This window comes from Bidens hawaiensis, unplaced genomic scaffold (genome assembly GCF_021521415.1).
Source record: "Bidens hawaiensis isolate Kalapana, Puna unplaced genomic scaffold, B.hawaiensis_p1.1 tig00005142_1, whole genome shotgun sequence".
NCBI classification, from domain to species: domain Eukaryota; kingdom Viridiplantae; phylum Streptophyta; class Magnoliopsida; order Asterales; family Asteraceae; genus Bidens; species Bidens hawaiensis.
In genome coordinates, this window is record NW_027491327.1 from 225,443 (window position 1) to 241,561 (window position 16,119).

General features: G+C 34.8%; 1 protein-coding gene across 1 annotated transcript; it reads left to right on the plus strand.

Moving 5' to 3' along the window:
- The first annotated feature begins 1,110 nt into the window (after positions 1 to 1,110).
- Positions 1,111 to 1,965, plus strand: LOC143628999 (uncharacterized). The gene is made up of 2 exons (XM_077098407.1): positions 1,111 to 1,240; positions 1,427 to 1,965. The coding sequence occupies exons 1-2, from the start codon at positions 1,111 to 1,113 to the stop codon at positions 1,963 to 1,965; spliced, it is 669 nt and encodes a 222-aa protein (XP_076954522.1).
- The last annotated feature ends 14,154 nt before the right edge of the window (positions 1,966 to 16,119 follow it).

Here is a 16,119-nt window from a genome sequence, read left to right on the forward strand (position 1 = left end):
TGATACGATTGATATGTGCTAAGCTCAGTGGCGGACCAAGGATTTTTTGTTAACAGGGTCCCAGTTTTTTCGGTTTACAAAATTTTCGGGTCAGAAGTTATTCGGGTCGGGTCAAGGCGAGGAACATAATAAAACACGGAAATATGGTGTCATTGGAAACGACTAAGTAGAAAGAATCTAGATTAGAAACTAGATAGAACATACACTTTTAATTCATTTTTATTCATATCCGGAAAACATAAATGTAAACAATATATATATATATATATATATTCTTGCATGCCGGACCAAAACATGAAAAATTAACTCTAACACAAATAAATGATTAATTATAATATACATAAACAAGATAAATAATAAAATAATATGCAAAACTCACGTTGCCATTATATATGTTGCATGATGATAATGGCTACATGAAAGAAACTAACGAAAGATACAAATACCCTAACTAAATAACTAATATTGACTAGGATATAAATAAAAGAAATTAAAAAACAATAAAAAAAGCATGGTGAGCAATGGCGGACCTATGCCTTGGGCAGGGGTAACCCGGGTTACCCCTCAACTTCCATTCCGTAGTGTAAAAATTTTTTTATTTTCGTCGTTTTATATATCGGGTTACCCCTCAACAAAAACTGGGTTACCCCTCAAAAATTTTAATAAGCCCACACATTATTTAAAAGCCCAAACATTAGTAAAAAGCCCACAAAACTTAAACCTAAATACATAATATTATACCTCCAGATGATGATTACAGACAACCGGACCACCACATCGGCTCTCTTCTTTGCTCCCACCACATCCACCGTCGCCACTCCAGCAGGTCCACCGGACCACCACCACCGTCCGCCGGCGTTCCTCCAGCCAAATCCACCGGCTCTCTTCTCTGATAGTCCGATTCACCATTGTTTTACTCAAATATTCAAAGATTCAAAGGTATTGTTCTTATTTTTGATTTTAGGGTTTACATGTAAAAGGGATGAAATTGGACTTTTGGTTAGGGTTTGGTTGTTAATTTTAGTTGTTATTTTGTCTTTGTTTATAATTAAAATTGTAACTCTTACTTTCTTATATAATTAGACAATTAGGGTATTTGGAACTTAGAAGATGAAGCCACATTCAAAACAAGTTCTTATTGGCAAATTTTTTAAAAGAAAATTTCAAGAGTTTGACGACAATGATGGAAGTCCAAATGTTGGTAATAATGTACAAGAACAAGATGATGATGATAATATTGGTCCAAAAACGCGCATTGAATGATTTAAGGCAAAACGGGTTTGCTTCAATGTTGGAAAAAGTAACTTTTTTTGTGTAAAAAACAATATCAAGATTTTAGATATGACAGAAACGTATGGTAAGGCTAGAAACCAAAAGAATGTCATTACTAATCGACATCATTTTGAAGTTAACATTTTTAATACAGTTTTGGATATGCAAATTCAAGAATATGGAAATCGATTCAATGAGGTAACAGCTACTTTGCTAGAAAACATGTCGGGTTTAAATCCTTGTGACCGGTTTTCTAAGTTTGACACGTCTAAGATAATTGCATTTTCTGAGATGTATGAGAACGATTTTACTATAAAAGAAAGAGGGTGCCTTTTAGGTGAGCTTAATGTCTTCTATCACTCGGTAAAGGAAGATGAAAGATTTACAAAATTGGATGGAATACGTGATCTTGCTCGTCTAATGATGGAAACCGGAAAAGATCTTTCTTTTCCTTTGGTTTATCGGATATTGAAGTTAGCTTTGGTTTTACCGGTTGCAACTGCAACGGTTGAAAGGTGTTTTTCTAAATTAAAGCTTATCAAGACGGATTTACGCAATCGAATGGGTGACGATTATTTGAACAATGCTCTAGTTTGTGCAGTTGAAAGAGAAACATTTGATAAAGTAACGGAAGACGATGTAATGGCTCGATTTCAAGCTATCAAATGCCGAAGAGGAGAGATCATCTATTAGGTAGGTGTGTTAAATTTATTTGTTATCGACTTTTTTTATTATTATCTGAATGTATGATAAAACAAAAAATTTTAGGTTACCCCTGAAATTTAGTTCTAGATTGTAACACCCACAAAGTTTAGGTCCAAATTTGACAAGTTTATAAAGGTAAAGGACCAAAAATAATTACGAGAAAGATAATGGGAAAAAATATGATAAAGAAAAGAAAGCATATTATGCTAAGGAAATAAGTAAGGAAACTCCATCCCACATGGAAAGTGGAAAAGAAATAAAAGCACTTTATAAGGAAGGAGTTTTCCATGGTAATGTTCTTATGGGGCTAACCACTCTCACTAGTCCTAGCGGAGGGTGTGAAGCACCCGACGCGCTCGGACACGGACTCGGACTCGGGCAATGGGCGTAATGTGACGTTTTGATGGCACACTTGGCGCATCGCCGCGAGCCGCTTAAGGGCCGCTTTAGTATTTTTGAACTATGAAAGATTGATCAAGATACGCGAAGATGACAAGAAAGGCAACTTCGCAATACGCGAAGATGCAAGACACGTCACGGGACACGTGTCAGACCGGAGTGACACGTGGCGACACGTGGCAAGCCTACGATGACTCACCTAGGCTAGTGCACCTTCGCGATACGCAAAGCAGCTTCGCGATACGCGAAGATGCACGGATTCAGGCTATAAATAGGCAGCCATGGGATGAAGCTCCCATCACATCGCACTCACATTACCTCGGTTTCCGTGCCATAGCCTCGACAATTCCGACGCGCTAGTTGTCTAGAAGTACGTGCAAGTAGGAGTGCTACCCACGCAAAGTTTAAGCATTTCATAAGACAAGCCATACAAGGTAGGGGTTCTGCCCAATTATTTTATTATATATGGCTTAGACCCTAGTCGAGGATATAGTCTATACCTTGATCAAGTAAGTAAGTGAAATATAAGCTTCCATAAGATAAGATTATTGATGAAATGTTGCTCTTTATTTTTATAAAGATATTTCTTATGAAAGAAGAAACTTGATATATACGTTTCTTCATGACGAAGAAACGTAGCATATAAATGTTTTACAAAATGAAATGAATATCAAGGTAAAGGTTATGCAAATAAGACTTAAGGTCTATAGCTAGATTGTAGATCTAGTTATTTATAGAATGTTACTCTCGTACTATAGGTCCGAGATAAAGATCAAACATCTGTTGGTGAGAACTCTTGAAATCAACAAAAGGTGAATACGTCCAAACCTTTTTATAGTATGAAATGTTTTATGACGTGAATACGTCTATGTACTGTATATTTTGAAAAGATATTTACTCTTTGAAACTATGGACTATTATCCATATGTAAAAGAGTTATGGAAATATTTGCATGGGGGTTGGTTCAAATCCTCTAAAACGTTTTGATACAAGGTAGTACTAAACACTCAGGCTAAAATACACATGTGTCTGGATCCTTACATATATGTACTGTAGTGGGCACACTACAGACATACTGACCATGAGGCAAGTGACTGTCTCTAGGGCGAGTGAAGTCCGATTATGTGGTTTGTGCGTATGTTTAGTTCCGATGAGATGGGATTGAGACCCACTGAGTCGTTGAACACTATTGGTGTTGTGTCATTACGAATTATGAAAATGTTTTATTGAGTCAGCGTATTCACCAGCATATAGCTGACGTATTTTGAAACTGTTTTCAGGTAACCAAGAGTAAGGAATAGTGATGGATATGCCAGTGGAGATAGAAGAACACTAGGCATAGTTTACAGCTGGTGGCTCAGCAAATTTTGTAATGAAACATATATATATATTAAACTTGTTCTTAAACAAGAAATTTTGTAAAACGATCAAGGGTGTTTAAATCTCTTTTGTTATGAAATTAAATATATTTTAAATTAACATTTTCCGCTGCAAACTTTGATAAATTGACAAAAGTAATACCAACTATGAGTCACACGCCTAGGCCCGAAGGCAAGGTGTGACATAGATCCGCCACTGATGGTGAGGCTTGAATCTACAACCTCTCAAAGGTAAACAAGGGACTTTCCACTAGACCAATTTAGCTTTAATGGTATAAGTTCCAAGTATCAACTTTTATGAGGTCTTTACAAAATTTAATATACCATCTCTAAGTAATTTTTAAAAAACATTGGGTCCTGGGACCCCGATCGAACCTATGTGGGTCCGCCCCTGGGTAAGCTGTGAACAAGTGGTCCGTGAAATCCTAGACTTCTATGTGAAAAGAACGAAATATGGGATGGCTATTCGCCTTTTAGTCAAGGCCGTCATTGTCGGTATTAGACCATTTTTGCCTGTCAAGTCGCCAACCAAAAAATTTAACTTTTAAGAGAACCCATGAATTCCACCTAAACAACCAATCTGGCTTAGTGGAGTTACTTCGAGTAAGCAAAACCCGGATTGATTTAAGATTAGCGTCCAGTTTTTCATTTATTTGGCTTTTAGGGAATAGTTATGCAGTTACATTGTAAATTAACCTACTCTTTGTTGGTTTTTACTTTTTGATGTTACATTTGATGGTTTGGACCTCTTATGATCTTTAAAATATAGTAAATTAAAAACTAATTTTTAGCTTTGAAATAAACATATTGAAGACTCAGACATGTTTGAGATTGAGTTTGAAAACAACAATTGACTTATTGGTATTTTAGAAAACCAATAGGTTAAAAGCTGACTTTTTAAAATGACTTTTTAAAAGAGCCTTTAAATCAATAAATTTTTTTCAAATTCAATTCTAAACATGAGCTGATTGCATCTATTACAACCATTGTAATGTTACTATAATTTAAAATTGATTTTTTAGCTAAGAAAACTTGTACCGTCTATTTTTGACGCCTTCTTGCTTTCATACCATTGTAATGTTACTATAATTTAAAATTGATTTTTTAGCTAAGAAAACTTGTACCGTCTATTTTTGACGCCTTCTTGCTTTCATATATGCGTGAAAATATACGCAACGCAAATTAGCAAAGTTAAATGAATTTACAGAGTTTAACATCAAATGCTAAATTAAAATGTGTAAAATCAAGTTATTATTTTAAACTCATTCAAACACACAACTATATGATTTCAACTCATAACACACCATAAAAATAATGGCTTTGTAGCATGCAACACGTCAATTCTCATAAAAATTCAAACACACCATAGCAATCTCTGATCATCAATTAACTCCATCAACCAATGATTGCCATAAGGACTGATTGACCCATCTCTCTTTTTTGTTGACTTCAAATGACAATTTAGAATTACAAACTTGACCCAATTCTTGCAATTAAACCTTGAGTTAATTAATTGTCTTAGGAACGTGCTTAATACATAACAAATTTAAGACTATAGGTCCTTAGTTTTTATTAACTACACTAAACATAGTTAAAGTAAGCCGTTTGAACTCTTCATTAGTTCAGTTCAGAGTTCAGACTTCTCAATTGAAACTTGTTTTTTACTTTCCTCTTTGACCAGGAATCCAACTAAACGATTGGGCAATTTCCTCATGTTTTCAGTCCTAAATGTAGTGCATTTATGGCCCAATACTTATTTAGATGATTTCAAACCCTTAATGTCACACCCTAATATACGACACAAATGCCGGCGCATGGTTGATTACACGGTAGCTCGCAAGGCACTATTAAATTAATAATAATAATAATAATAATAATAACAATAATAATAATAATAATGAAGTGACATTATCTAATTATTTAAATTTAAATAATCCAAACACATCACACAATTATACGAATAGCAAATAAACATTATCCATATTCCAAAAACAATGTTTAAAATAGAAATAATATTCGTTGATATCCTGCGGTCCAATCTATAAGCTTCAATATTCTTTAATCCAATATATGCACCTGCAACATGAGTGAAAAAATATATTTTTTTTTTCAACACTACGATTGGTGAGCAAAACACAAGTTTTTGATATATACAATAATAAATAAACGATTAAATGCGAATGTGGTAATTACAGCGATTAATTGAAATAATAACAAATAAAAAACGTTCAACATGACACTAAGTCAAGCTACTAAGACGGGTGCAAGATCTTACTAATGAGGATCAGGTTCACCAAAACAATAAAAAAACACCTTGAGAATTAAACATACAACAATTACGAGCAATTACACGTAAACGCATTAATATGAATTATGGTTGAGGGCTCGTTAATACTAAATAAGTAATTTGTGATACGCATGCAGCCCCCCCCCCTCCCCAAAAAAAAAGCGGAAAAAGGGATGTGAATGCCTCAACTTAAAAAGTTGACGAGTGAAAGAAAATAAGTAAATAGAAGAAAACCGACTTAAGCGGGCTGATCAAACTGAACTTGAATATGCCCTAAAATTTAAATAAACATTACAAAGTTAAAATTAAACTAAATCGAACAGGAATACTTAATAAAATCTGAGATTTAACATAAAAATAAAGAAAACAAAACTTAAGCGAGTGTTCGGTTCGTAGTCGGTCTAAATGTCGTTATGCGATCAAATTCGGGTCCAGCATGTCCAAAACATAATTACAAACATACAACATTGAAAAGTCAGAAGCTAATTTGAGTCAGTTCATGGTGTAACCGAAAAGCCTTAAACTAGTTTATAACATAAACCCTAAATTGAATTTGATTCAATTGAACATGAAATCCCTCAAATCCATTGAAATTGGATGAGGGCTTTCGTTCTAGGGTTGATAACTATCAATAAAAATAAAACTTACCCGACAATTGTATGAGGAACTAGTTGATTGTGAATTAAAAGACCTGTTTGACTTTTGTAAGTAAGAACACTTGAACTAGAACTTGAATTCGTGAAAGATAATGGAAGTGGACGATTTGCGTAACGGAAAAGAATGATAACATGCATTAGTTTATATACGAAGACAGATTATGCTTCATGTTTATCACCAATTTAGTGATAACTCGTTTAAACTAAAAAATGACTAAGATAAACACTCAAACTTGATAACTATCTTAAGTTAGATGATAAAATTCGTATAACGATAGAATATGATAGGGAATATTCCAAAATCAAAGATTTGAACATTAGACGAGATTAGGATGAAGATTAAGAGATAAACGAGTCAAAAAGGAACTTAATCATAAAAATCTGATCTGCAGCTCCTACGGTCGCGATATGCGATGGAGTAAGGTAGTCCCCGTCGCACTACGACGGGTTAACTAACATGATTTCCTGATTTGGCATAATTAACCCCTATGGTTTCTAGACTTGTGTTTTTAGCTTGATTTAAGTGACTTTAACAATGTTTTAACGTGTTTAAATATTCAACCAATATAAAATGAATTAAATACCATAAAAGTCTAATAAATGCTCGATTTCATTAATGAAAAATATTCGAATACAAGCTCGGGTCGGGTAAACAATTACAAGCAAATAAACCGAAAATGAAGGATGTCACACTTAACTGGCCCAATACTTAAGACCGATAATCCACCTAATAATTAGAGGTGCACAATTTTTTTTCTTCCTCAAATCGATTTGGTTTAAATCGGTTTTAGTTTTGGTCAAGAGAAGTCAAAACAGGGTTTTCAAGTGGAAAAGGACCTGTTTATTTCGAAACCGCTTCCATTTCAAAATTTCGGTTTTAATCGATTCGGTTTGATTTTACCCTGTTTCACCATACAGGTTCTTAAACATATATAAAATCTACACTTTGACTTTATTCAAACCTTTTTTGTCAAACCGATTTTTGAACGATTTCAGTTTCAGCTCGATTAGAAACCGGGTTTTATTCACGAAAAGATATTTTCAAGAAACTTCACCACATGATCTTTGTTATTCACATTCAACTTCTTCCTTCCCCATGTTTGTCAGCTTTAAACTCTTTCCAAACCAAGCTTCCACTATCACTTTTGTTCAACTCTTCATTCAATCTGGATCTATTGGAGCAACATTGGTGTCAATTTCAACCGGATTAGTAACTCTAGCCATGGATTCTTCTTCAGTTAATTTGAATTAACCTTGCCATAAATTATGATCCAACGGAGCCTTTTGTATTTAGTGCTTGTTTAATCTCTTGGTTCACTTGAGCTCTCATATCAGTTCCGGCAACACCGGCCGAATTAGCCACCAAGGGATTAGGAGTATGATGAGTTTCAATTACTAGATAGTAACGGAAGAGCTATCCATGAATTTTTCTTGATCAACTACCTGTAGTAACCTTGCCAGAAAATCTGGCCCAATGGAGCTTCCTGCATTCAGTGCTTGTTTAATCTCTTGTAGAGGTTGAGCTTTCAGATCACCGAAAGCAATTGAATCAGTTTTTGAAACATTAGCAGAATCAGCCACGAAGGGATTAGGAGCAGAATTAGCAATGGCCTAATCAATTAGGCACATCACTTCATCGTAGTGACTTTTTGACACTGCTTTCAAGAGTTGTGAACGATCCAGCTGATAACAACCAAGTATCATCTCAACTCAACTATACATATCTCCCGTGCTAAAGCATATCCCGACATAGATATGCTTAGGTTATGATTGACTTCTCGATGCATGATGTATTAACAGATATATGAGAGGTATTGAGTGAAATACGGAAAACACATAGTTAAGAGTGTAAAGCTATTATGTATTAATGATATCGCATGGTTACAATATGACTCTATATTTCTTTCAAATGACAACTTCCTCTTCTTACTATGAGGCCTTGCACCAAACCAACCCCCCCCCCAACCCCGGATCAAGTACCAGCTGCTTCGAAGGTAGGCCACTTAGGTTAAAGGAGCATTGTCCCTTAGTTCTTACCAAACCCCTGTGTGTAATCGACATATTGTTAACCAAGCCATATAAAGGGGAGCAACCCTTATAGCAATAGAAAATGACCTACTTACAGGCCTTCCCAATTCCTAATAGTAAATTCTTGGTAAGAATCATCAACTTTATAATGTTTTATTAATGACTATGGAGACAAAGTCTCGTACAATATTCCTAGTAGTCCCCGAGAGGACCTCAACCTATCACTATCATATTCCAGGTGTCATCTAGTGGGTTGTCCTTTCCTTCTCTAGCCGTTATGTACGGTCTTCCTTTTTGTCCTTGTTTGGTAGATACGGTTTTCTTATCTTGTAGCTGTAGATGAAGTATTTGGGGTGTTACCCATACAAGTCCCCTTAGTCAGTCGATGCAAAGTGTTGATTTTGTCTTGACAAATGTGTACTGTTTGATTTGACAAGACTTTTCCTACCTGATGGAAGCGACGTTACCTCATGCCATTATGGCCAGGTGGTTATAGGCTCATCATACCTTTTATCCTTTTAAGCCTCCATCGCCTCGTCATTTTTAGCATTCCGTTCTCTCTATCCTTCTCGCCTTCTTCATCTGACCCAGGTAAACACTCTACCTTTTCTTGTTTCTTTTTCTTGTTGTTCTTCAAACAATGTCATCGTTGAAGTACGACATGTTCACGAAGTTCTACGTACTATATGAGGATGAAATTCACTGTTATGTCCGCTTTCTTCAATTCATCAATAACAATGTTGAATTCAGATGAACTGAGTCAAGAGAGTCAATAATCTTGGTAGTTTAAGCCAAATTAGTGAAATTAAAGACCATTGACTAATTTGATGAAAAGAATTGTTGTTAGGATGTAGGGTATAAGTCTAGTTTCAATCTTTGTAGATCAAACAAGCCAAAGTAACATACTTGAGTGTTTAATTGGTCAAGTTGGATGACTAGCTCGTGGAAAACGAATTGTTGCCCTTACTGGCACCACACCACGATATGCGAAATCCAGGGCCTAAGCCCTTCGCGACCTAAATGGGTCTCGCCTGTTCTTGATGATTGTCGTTAGGGAATCCTAACCCAAAGTCATTCATTTGGGCCAGTTTGGGTTATTTTAAAAACCTTATTGGTTGATTTGGGTTGGATAATTTTATTAAATGGGTCAGAATGGGTTATTCACAAAAATCCCGGATTTTAAATTGGGTCGAATTGGGTTGAACTTTCTAAAAGAATGGGTTGGTATGGTTACTCTATTCATTTCCTCCATAAAACCACGGGTCGAATTTTAAGTTCTTCCAAGTTTGTCGTTGCCAATATGCTTTTGACGGAGGTTTGCTGGCGGTAGGGTTTCATCCAGTCACCACCGCCATTCGCCATCATTGCCGACAACCAATCTTTTATTGTCTCTATCGATAACTTCTTCCAGTCACCAACGCCGTGAGCTACAATTTGATCTTCATTTCTGGGTAACTCATCTCTGTCTTGATCTTATGTGCATCTTAGTAGTTAGTGTCAATATGTGAGCTACAATGATTCGATTCTGATTCCATAAACAATTGCTATATTACACAAAATTTGGGTTTTAATTTGACAAATTTATGAGACTATTTTGAAATTGTTGTTGAAGTTAAAGCTCTCCTTATCTTCCAGATGCCACATAGTGATAGAAATAGAAAGTTAGTAATAATAATTTTGTTTTCAAATCTCACAAATAGAATGGTTGATTACTTTGTATTAACTACTACATGTATTCAAAATTATCTTATTTTGAAAACTATTGTTAATTAGTATATGTACTAATTTGTTATATGATGAAAGTAAAGAAAACAATGAGTTTGTATCATATAAAATTTGGTAAATTTTGGATTTTTGTGTGTGGTGAAAATAATGTTAATTGTAGTTATTTTATTAACATAAAAAGGCTAAGTTAGTTTCCAGGGGGGGGGGGGTTATTTTTACATGTTTGACTTTTGTTATTAATTTTTTTTACATACTTTTGGTAGATCAAGACCCAAGAATACTTGGCATATATGTCAAGCAGCACCGGTTTTGATCGATATAGTATAGGTGAGGAACGAGATGATGAAGTTAATTCAAATGATTCAAGTAAACTACGTTCTTATGTTTGGGACTACTTTGATCACGTACCGATTGAACTTGATGGGGCGAAGAAAGTAAGTTGTAAAGCGTGTGGACAGAAGTACAAGGTTGGTATTTGGGAACATCTAACTTAAAACGACATATCCCTAAGTGTTTCGATCTTGAAGAGCCAGGTCCACCAAAAAAACGTGCCCCTTTAGATCTAGAAAATGTATGAGGAGAAGATAGCAATTTCCATCATCAAATATAACCGCCCTTTTAGTAATGTTGAACATGAGGGAACACGAGATTTGCATAAATTCTTACATCCAAATGTGAAGAACATGTCAAGAAACACTACAAAGACGCATATCTTAAAAATGTATGATCGGGAGAAGATGTTTCTTAAAGACAAATTACAAAGCATAACCAGTAGGATATGTTTGATTTATGATTTGTGGACTTCTCTCACGACGGTTGGATATATGGCATTGGCAACTCATTATGTTGATGAGGATTGGGTTCTAAGAAAAAAGGTACTAAATTTTAGATTTATACCTCCTCCACATAGTGGTTTCATCATACTATCATTGCAGAGCACATGATCAACTTTTTAGCAGATTGGGGTATTGAGAAAAAAAATTTCACAGTAACACTAGATAATGCAAAGTATAATGATGTTTAAGTATCTTCTTTGAAAAGTCATTTGCGTTTGAATAACGTATTAGTGTGTGATGGAGATTTTACTCATGTGCGTTGTTCTACCCACGTATTAAATCTTGTTGTTCAAGCTGGAATGAAAGTAATTGAAGGAGCCATGGAACAGGTTCGAGATTCGGTTAAATATGTGAGAGGAAGTGCTTCCAGGAAGTGTAAGTTCGCAGAATGCATCGAATTACTTTCATTACGGTGCGGTAAACATGCTCTTCAAGATATCGTAACGAGATGGAATTATACATATCTTATGCTTGATTGTGCATTGGCTTACGTCGGGCTCATTCTCAGTTAGCACTAGTTGATTTCAATTTTAAGAGTAATCTATCAGAAGAGGAATGGGAAAAGGTGGAAATAGTCACAAAATTTTTGAAACCTTTCTATGATATCACTACTTTGTTTTCTGGAAGCTTATATCCGACTTCCAACTTATATTTTTGTCAAGTGCGGAAAATTCAATTGCATATTGAAGAAGCAATTCGCAATACAGATGATGTTATTAGTAACATGGCAAAAGACATGAAAATAAGTTTGATAAATATTAGGAAAGTTATAGTATGGTGTTGTCTTTTGCGGTTATTTTAGATCCATGGTACAAGGTTAAGCTTGTTGAGTATTGTTTTTCAAAACTTGACATGAAAGTTGAAGAGCGAAAAACGAAATTGAAGAGTATCGTTGATGGCATTCATAAGCTATTTATGGAGTATGATATTCAATTGGAGACAATGCCCGATTCTCGATACTCGAGAGTTCAAATGTTGGTGACAACATGTTGGGCGAGTTGGAGGGATTTGACTCATTTGAAAGCCAATATAGAAATGATGTTAACGAAAAGTCTTAGTTAACATTGTACTTAGGTGAACCTCAACTTGACAGAAAACAACCATGGGATGTTTTACGGTATTGGAAGGATAATCAAGGAAGGTATCCAAAAGTGGCTCTAATGGCCCGTGATATACTGAGCATCCCAATTACTACCATTGCTTCGAATCATCTTTTAGTATTGGGGGTCGAGTTTTGATCAAGTATCGAACTTCACTTCTACCACCAAATGTTGAGGCGCTGCTATGCACTCAAGATTGGTTGGATGCTTTAGAAGGTATTAAAAGTTCATTCTCTTTGCAACCAAATTTTATGTTTGTATATTTATTAATATAACAACTTTCATTTTTTACATATTTGGATGAAAACAAGATCGAGATGGAGGAACAACTTGTAGAAGACGTTGAAGCGTTGATTCCGAGTTATAACAGTAGCGATTTATATTGACCGAGATGTATTAAAAGCTCATTCTCTTTGCAACTTTATTATATGTTTGTATATGTATTATTAAAACAACTTTCCTTTTTTTACATATTTAGATGAAAACGAGTTCGAAATGGATGAACAACTTGCATTGACCAAGAATGCAAGTTATAGTAGGGGTTCTAGTTGTTTTAAATCGTTTAATGTTTTGGACTCAAAACAAATTGTGGCTGAGTTTTGATTCATATTTTCTTTCTGATATGAGGAAATGTCATCATTGCTATTTTGGATAAAGGCACTGTGCAAATATGTGATCTTAAAATCCTTAATCTGTATTATTTTAAATTTTATGCTTTTTTTGTTAAAGAACACTACAAGTTTAATTGAATCTTCACAACTAAAATGATGTTTTGGTTAGGTTTTGGTTTAATGTTTTGTTTGCGTTGACTTTTTTCAGTTTTGGTTCAATTTCTTAGGGCTTTTTTTAATGAGGACCACGGAGGAAACATTTTAGGTTTTTTTTTACTTTTTTTTTGTTTTTGATTTATATTTTTAGTTATGATTTTTTTAATTATTTTTTGAATTTTTTTAGGGTTTTTATTAACATCAAAAACCCCTAAAATATTTAAAATAAACAATTTTTAAAAAATATAACTCAAAATATAATTAAAAACAAAAAAATTTAATAAAACTAAAATGTTTCCTCCGTTGTCCTTGTTAAAAAAAAACCGTTCCGACCTGGACCCATTCCGACCAGAACCTGTTGACCCTGACCCGTTCCGAACCAAAAAACCCTTTTTTTAATTGACCCGTTTCGACCCTAACCCGTTCCGACCCATGACCAGTTTCGACCTAACCCAACCCATTTGCCACCCCTAATTGTCGCATGTTGCGAAGGGCTTAGACTACAGTTTTCACGAGTCATGACCCAATGAAAGAGGGCAGAAACCCTAGAATTGTCGTGTGTCATGAAGTAAGGGTAAGGAACCCTTCGTGATGCGCGACGGACTAAGATTTCTCGAATGTTTAGAATTTGACACTTTAAGCTCCCGGACTTTGGTTAAATGCATTTAGAGTATGAAATAAACAAAAATGAGGATTGAGATTGAGTTTGTGACATCATATAAACATAAACAATAACATAGCATTTCACACTTTATTGATAAATGAGAATCCGAAACACAAAACGGGTTGGGTAAACAAATACAAATTTTTACGAATGTCACATTTTACTTACTCAATGGAAACTCTTGTTGGATATTGTCCAAAAAAAAGTTAGAATATGGTGCTTATGGGAGGTTTAACAAAACATGTATAATTACTAAATATTCTTTTTTGTTAGGTACACTTTCTCTTTGTAGTATTCCACCCCTTGTTTGTTTTTGGTCCAAAGATGAAATTCTTAATGATAGTTGGTTGTTTTCACCTATTTTTGCAATAATAGCTTGTTCCACGGCGGGATTAACCCCATTTTATATGTCTCGGATCTATTTACTTCCTTTTGAAGGACATTTAAACGTTCATTTTTAAAATTACAGTGGAAAAAGGAATACCCCGTTGGATTCAATATCTCTCCGGGGTAAAGAAGGTTCAAAAATAAGTAACAAAAACTTTCGTTTGGTAAAATTATTAAAAATGAAGAAGAGTGGACGTCCTTCTTTTTTTCAAATAAAGCATATAAAATGGATGAAAGTGTAGGAGTCTGATCAAACCCTTTCTTTCTATTTCGAATTTTGGCAATTGAATTGGAAATATCAACAAGTTCTTGCAAAGTCCAAAGAAATGAAAAGAAAAGGGGGGGGGGGGGGGGGTCAACTTGTTCCAGTTTTATCTCTATTGAATTTGAATATTAAAATAACGGATATGGTCATAATTCAATGAGTCAGGTCCACTTATTTTTCCTTTATTGATTTCTAATCTTTACAATGGTTTTCATTAGCCTAATTGAAAATAGGAATATTTGGTGATTAAACAGATGAAGAATTTTACTTAGACAAGATATGCCTTATTTGCAAGATGGAAGACCTGTTGATATGGTTTTCAATCAATTAGGAGTACCTTCACGAATGAATGTAGGATAAATTTTTGAATCTTCACTCAGGTTAGCAGGGAATTTGCTAGACATACATCATCGAATAGCGCCTTTGATGAGAGATATGAACAAGAAGCTTCGAGAAAACTGGTGTTTCCTGAATTATATGAAGCTAGTAAGCAAACAGCGAATCCATGGATATTTGAACCCGAGTCTCCAGGAAAAGGAAAAGGAAAATGCAGAATATTTGATGGAAGAACGGGGGGATCCTTTTGAACAACCTGCTATAATAGAAAAGTCTTATATCTTGAAATTAATTCATCAAGTTGATGATAAAATGCATGGGCACTCCACTTATAAGGCAATGAAGAAGGTGGTTTGCTTAAACTAAACGGTGTGGGCATCGGTTTGTCAATTACACGCCTAGCTGGCCATCAACACCTGTGGCAAACATCATCCCACCTATGTTGGTGCCTCCCAACGGTGAAAGGATGTTGTGGAAAATCCCATGATGAAATCACGCTTAGATCTGGAAACCGAAGAGAGGAGAGAGATAGTTTTAGAGAGACGAACCTTCAATTTTAGAGAGAGGAACATCCAATTGTGAGTTACAGAGACGAACATGAAGACGATGACGACAACGACGATGATGGTGGTGAGTTTTCTGGTGAGGGTTCCTTTTGTATGGAGAATTAGAGATGGTTGAAAATTTGCATGTAGAGGGTTGAAAATTTGGGTTTATTTTTTAAAATAAAAAACATGTTTGTATTTATTAGCTGTAAATTGATATTTTTAATTAAATAGTTGGTAATATGTTAAATTTTATTTAATTTTAGTTATATAAATATCATTATGTTATTTGAAAAAAGGGAATTGGTGGAGTATTTTCACGATATTGCTAAAGAGAGTGGAGTGAAATACAATGTGATGTGAGTATGTGATGCTAACGTGACAATATGAGAGAATTGGTGAATTATGGAGTATGCCGCATACTCTTTAGTGACGAATTGGCAATCTGAATGACACGAACTCAAAGATTTTTAACAACATAGAAACAAATACATAACAGGTGGTTGAGGAAATCAAGATCATTCTTTCATGTGGATGAAAACAGAACGAAATATAATTTCTTAAAATGAGATTTATTTCAATATTGTGACATTTGAAAGGCTTGATATTTTGACGTGCATTTCTATCTTTTTGCTACTTTTATTAATTGTATAATATTCTTCGAAAGAGAAAATTGGTTGACAAGGCTCTTTCCATGTTGCTGCCTCCAGCTGTGATGTGAGTCTCTTTTATATTCCATAGACTTGAGTCCTTGACCATTAAAGCTCA

What these genes read in the sequence shown, in the direction of transcription:
- LOC143628999 (XM_077098407.1), top strand. Translation starts at nt 1,111, where the DNA reads ATGAAGCCACATTCAAAACAAGTTCTTATTGGCAAATTTTTTAAAAGA. An exon ending in AGATGATGATGATAATATTG is followed by an intron (nt 1,241 to 1,426) that starts GTCCAAAAACGC and finishes TTTTTAATACAG; the next exon opens with TTTTGGATATGCAAATTCAA.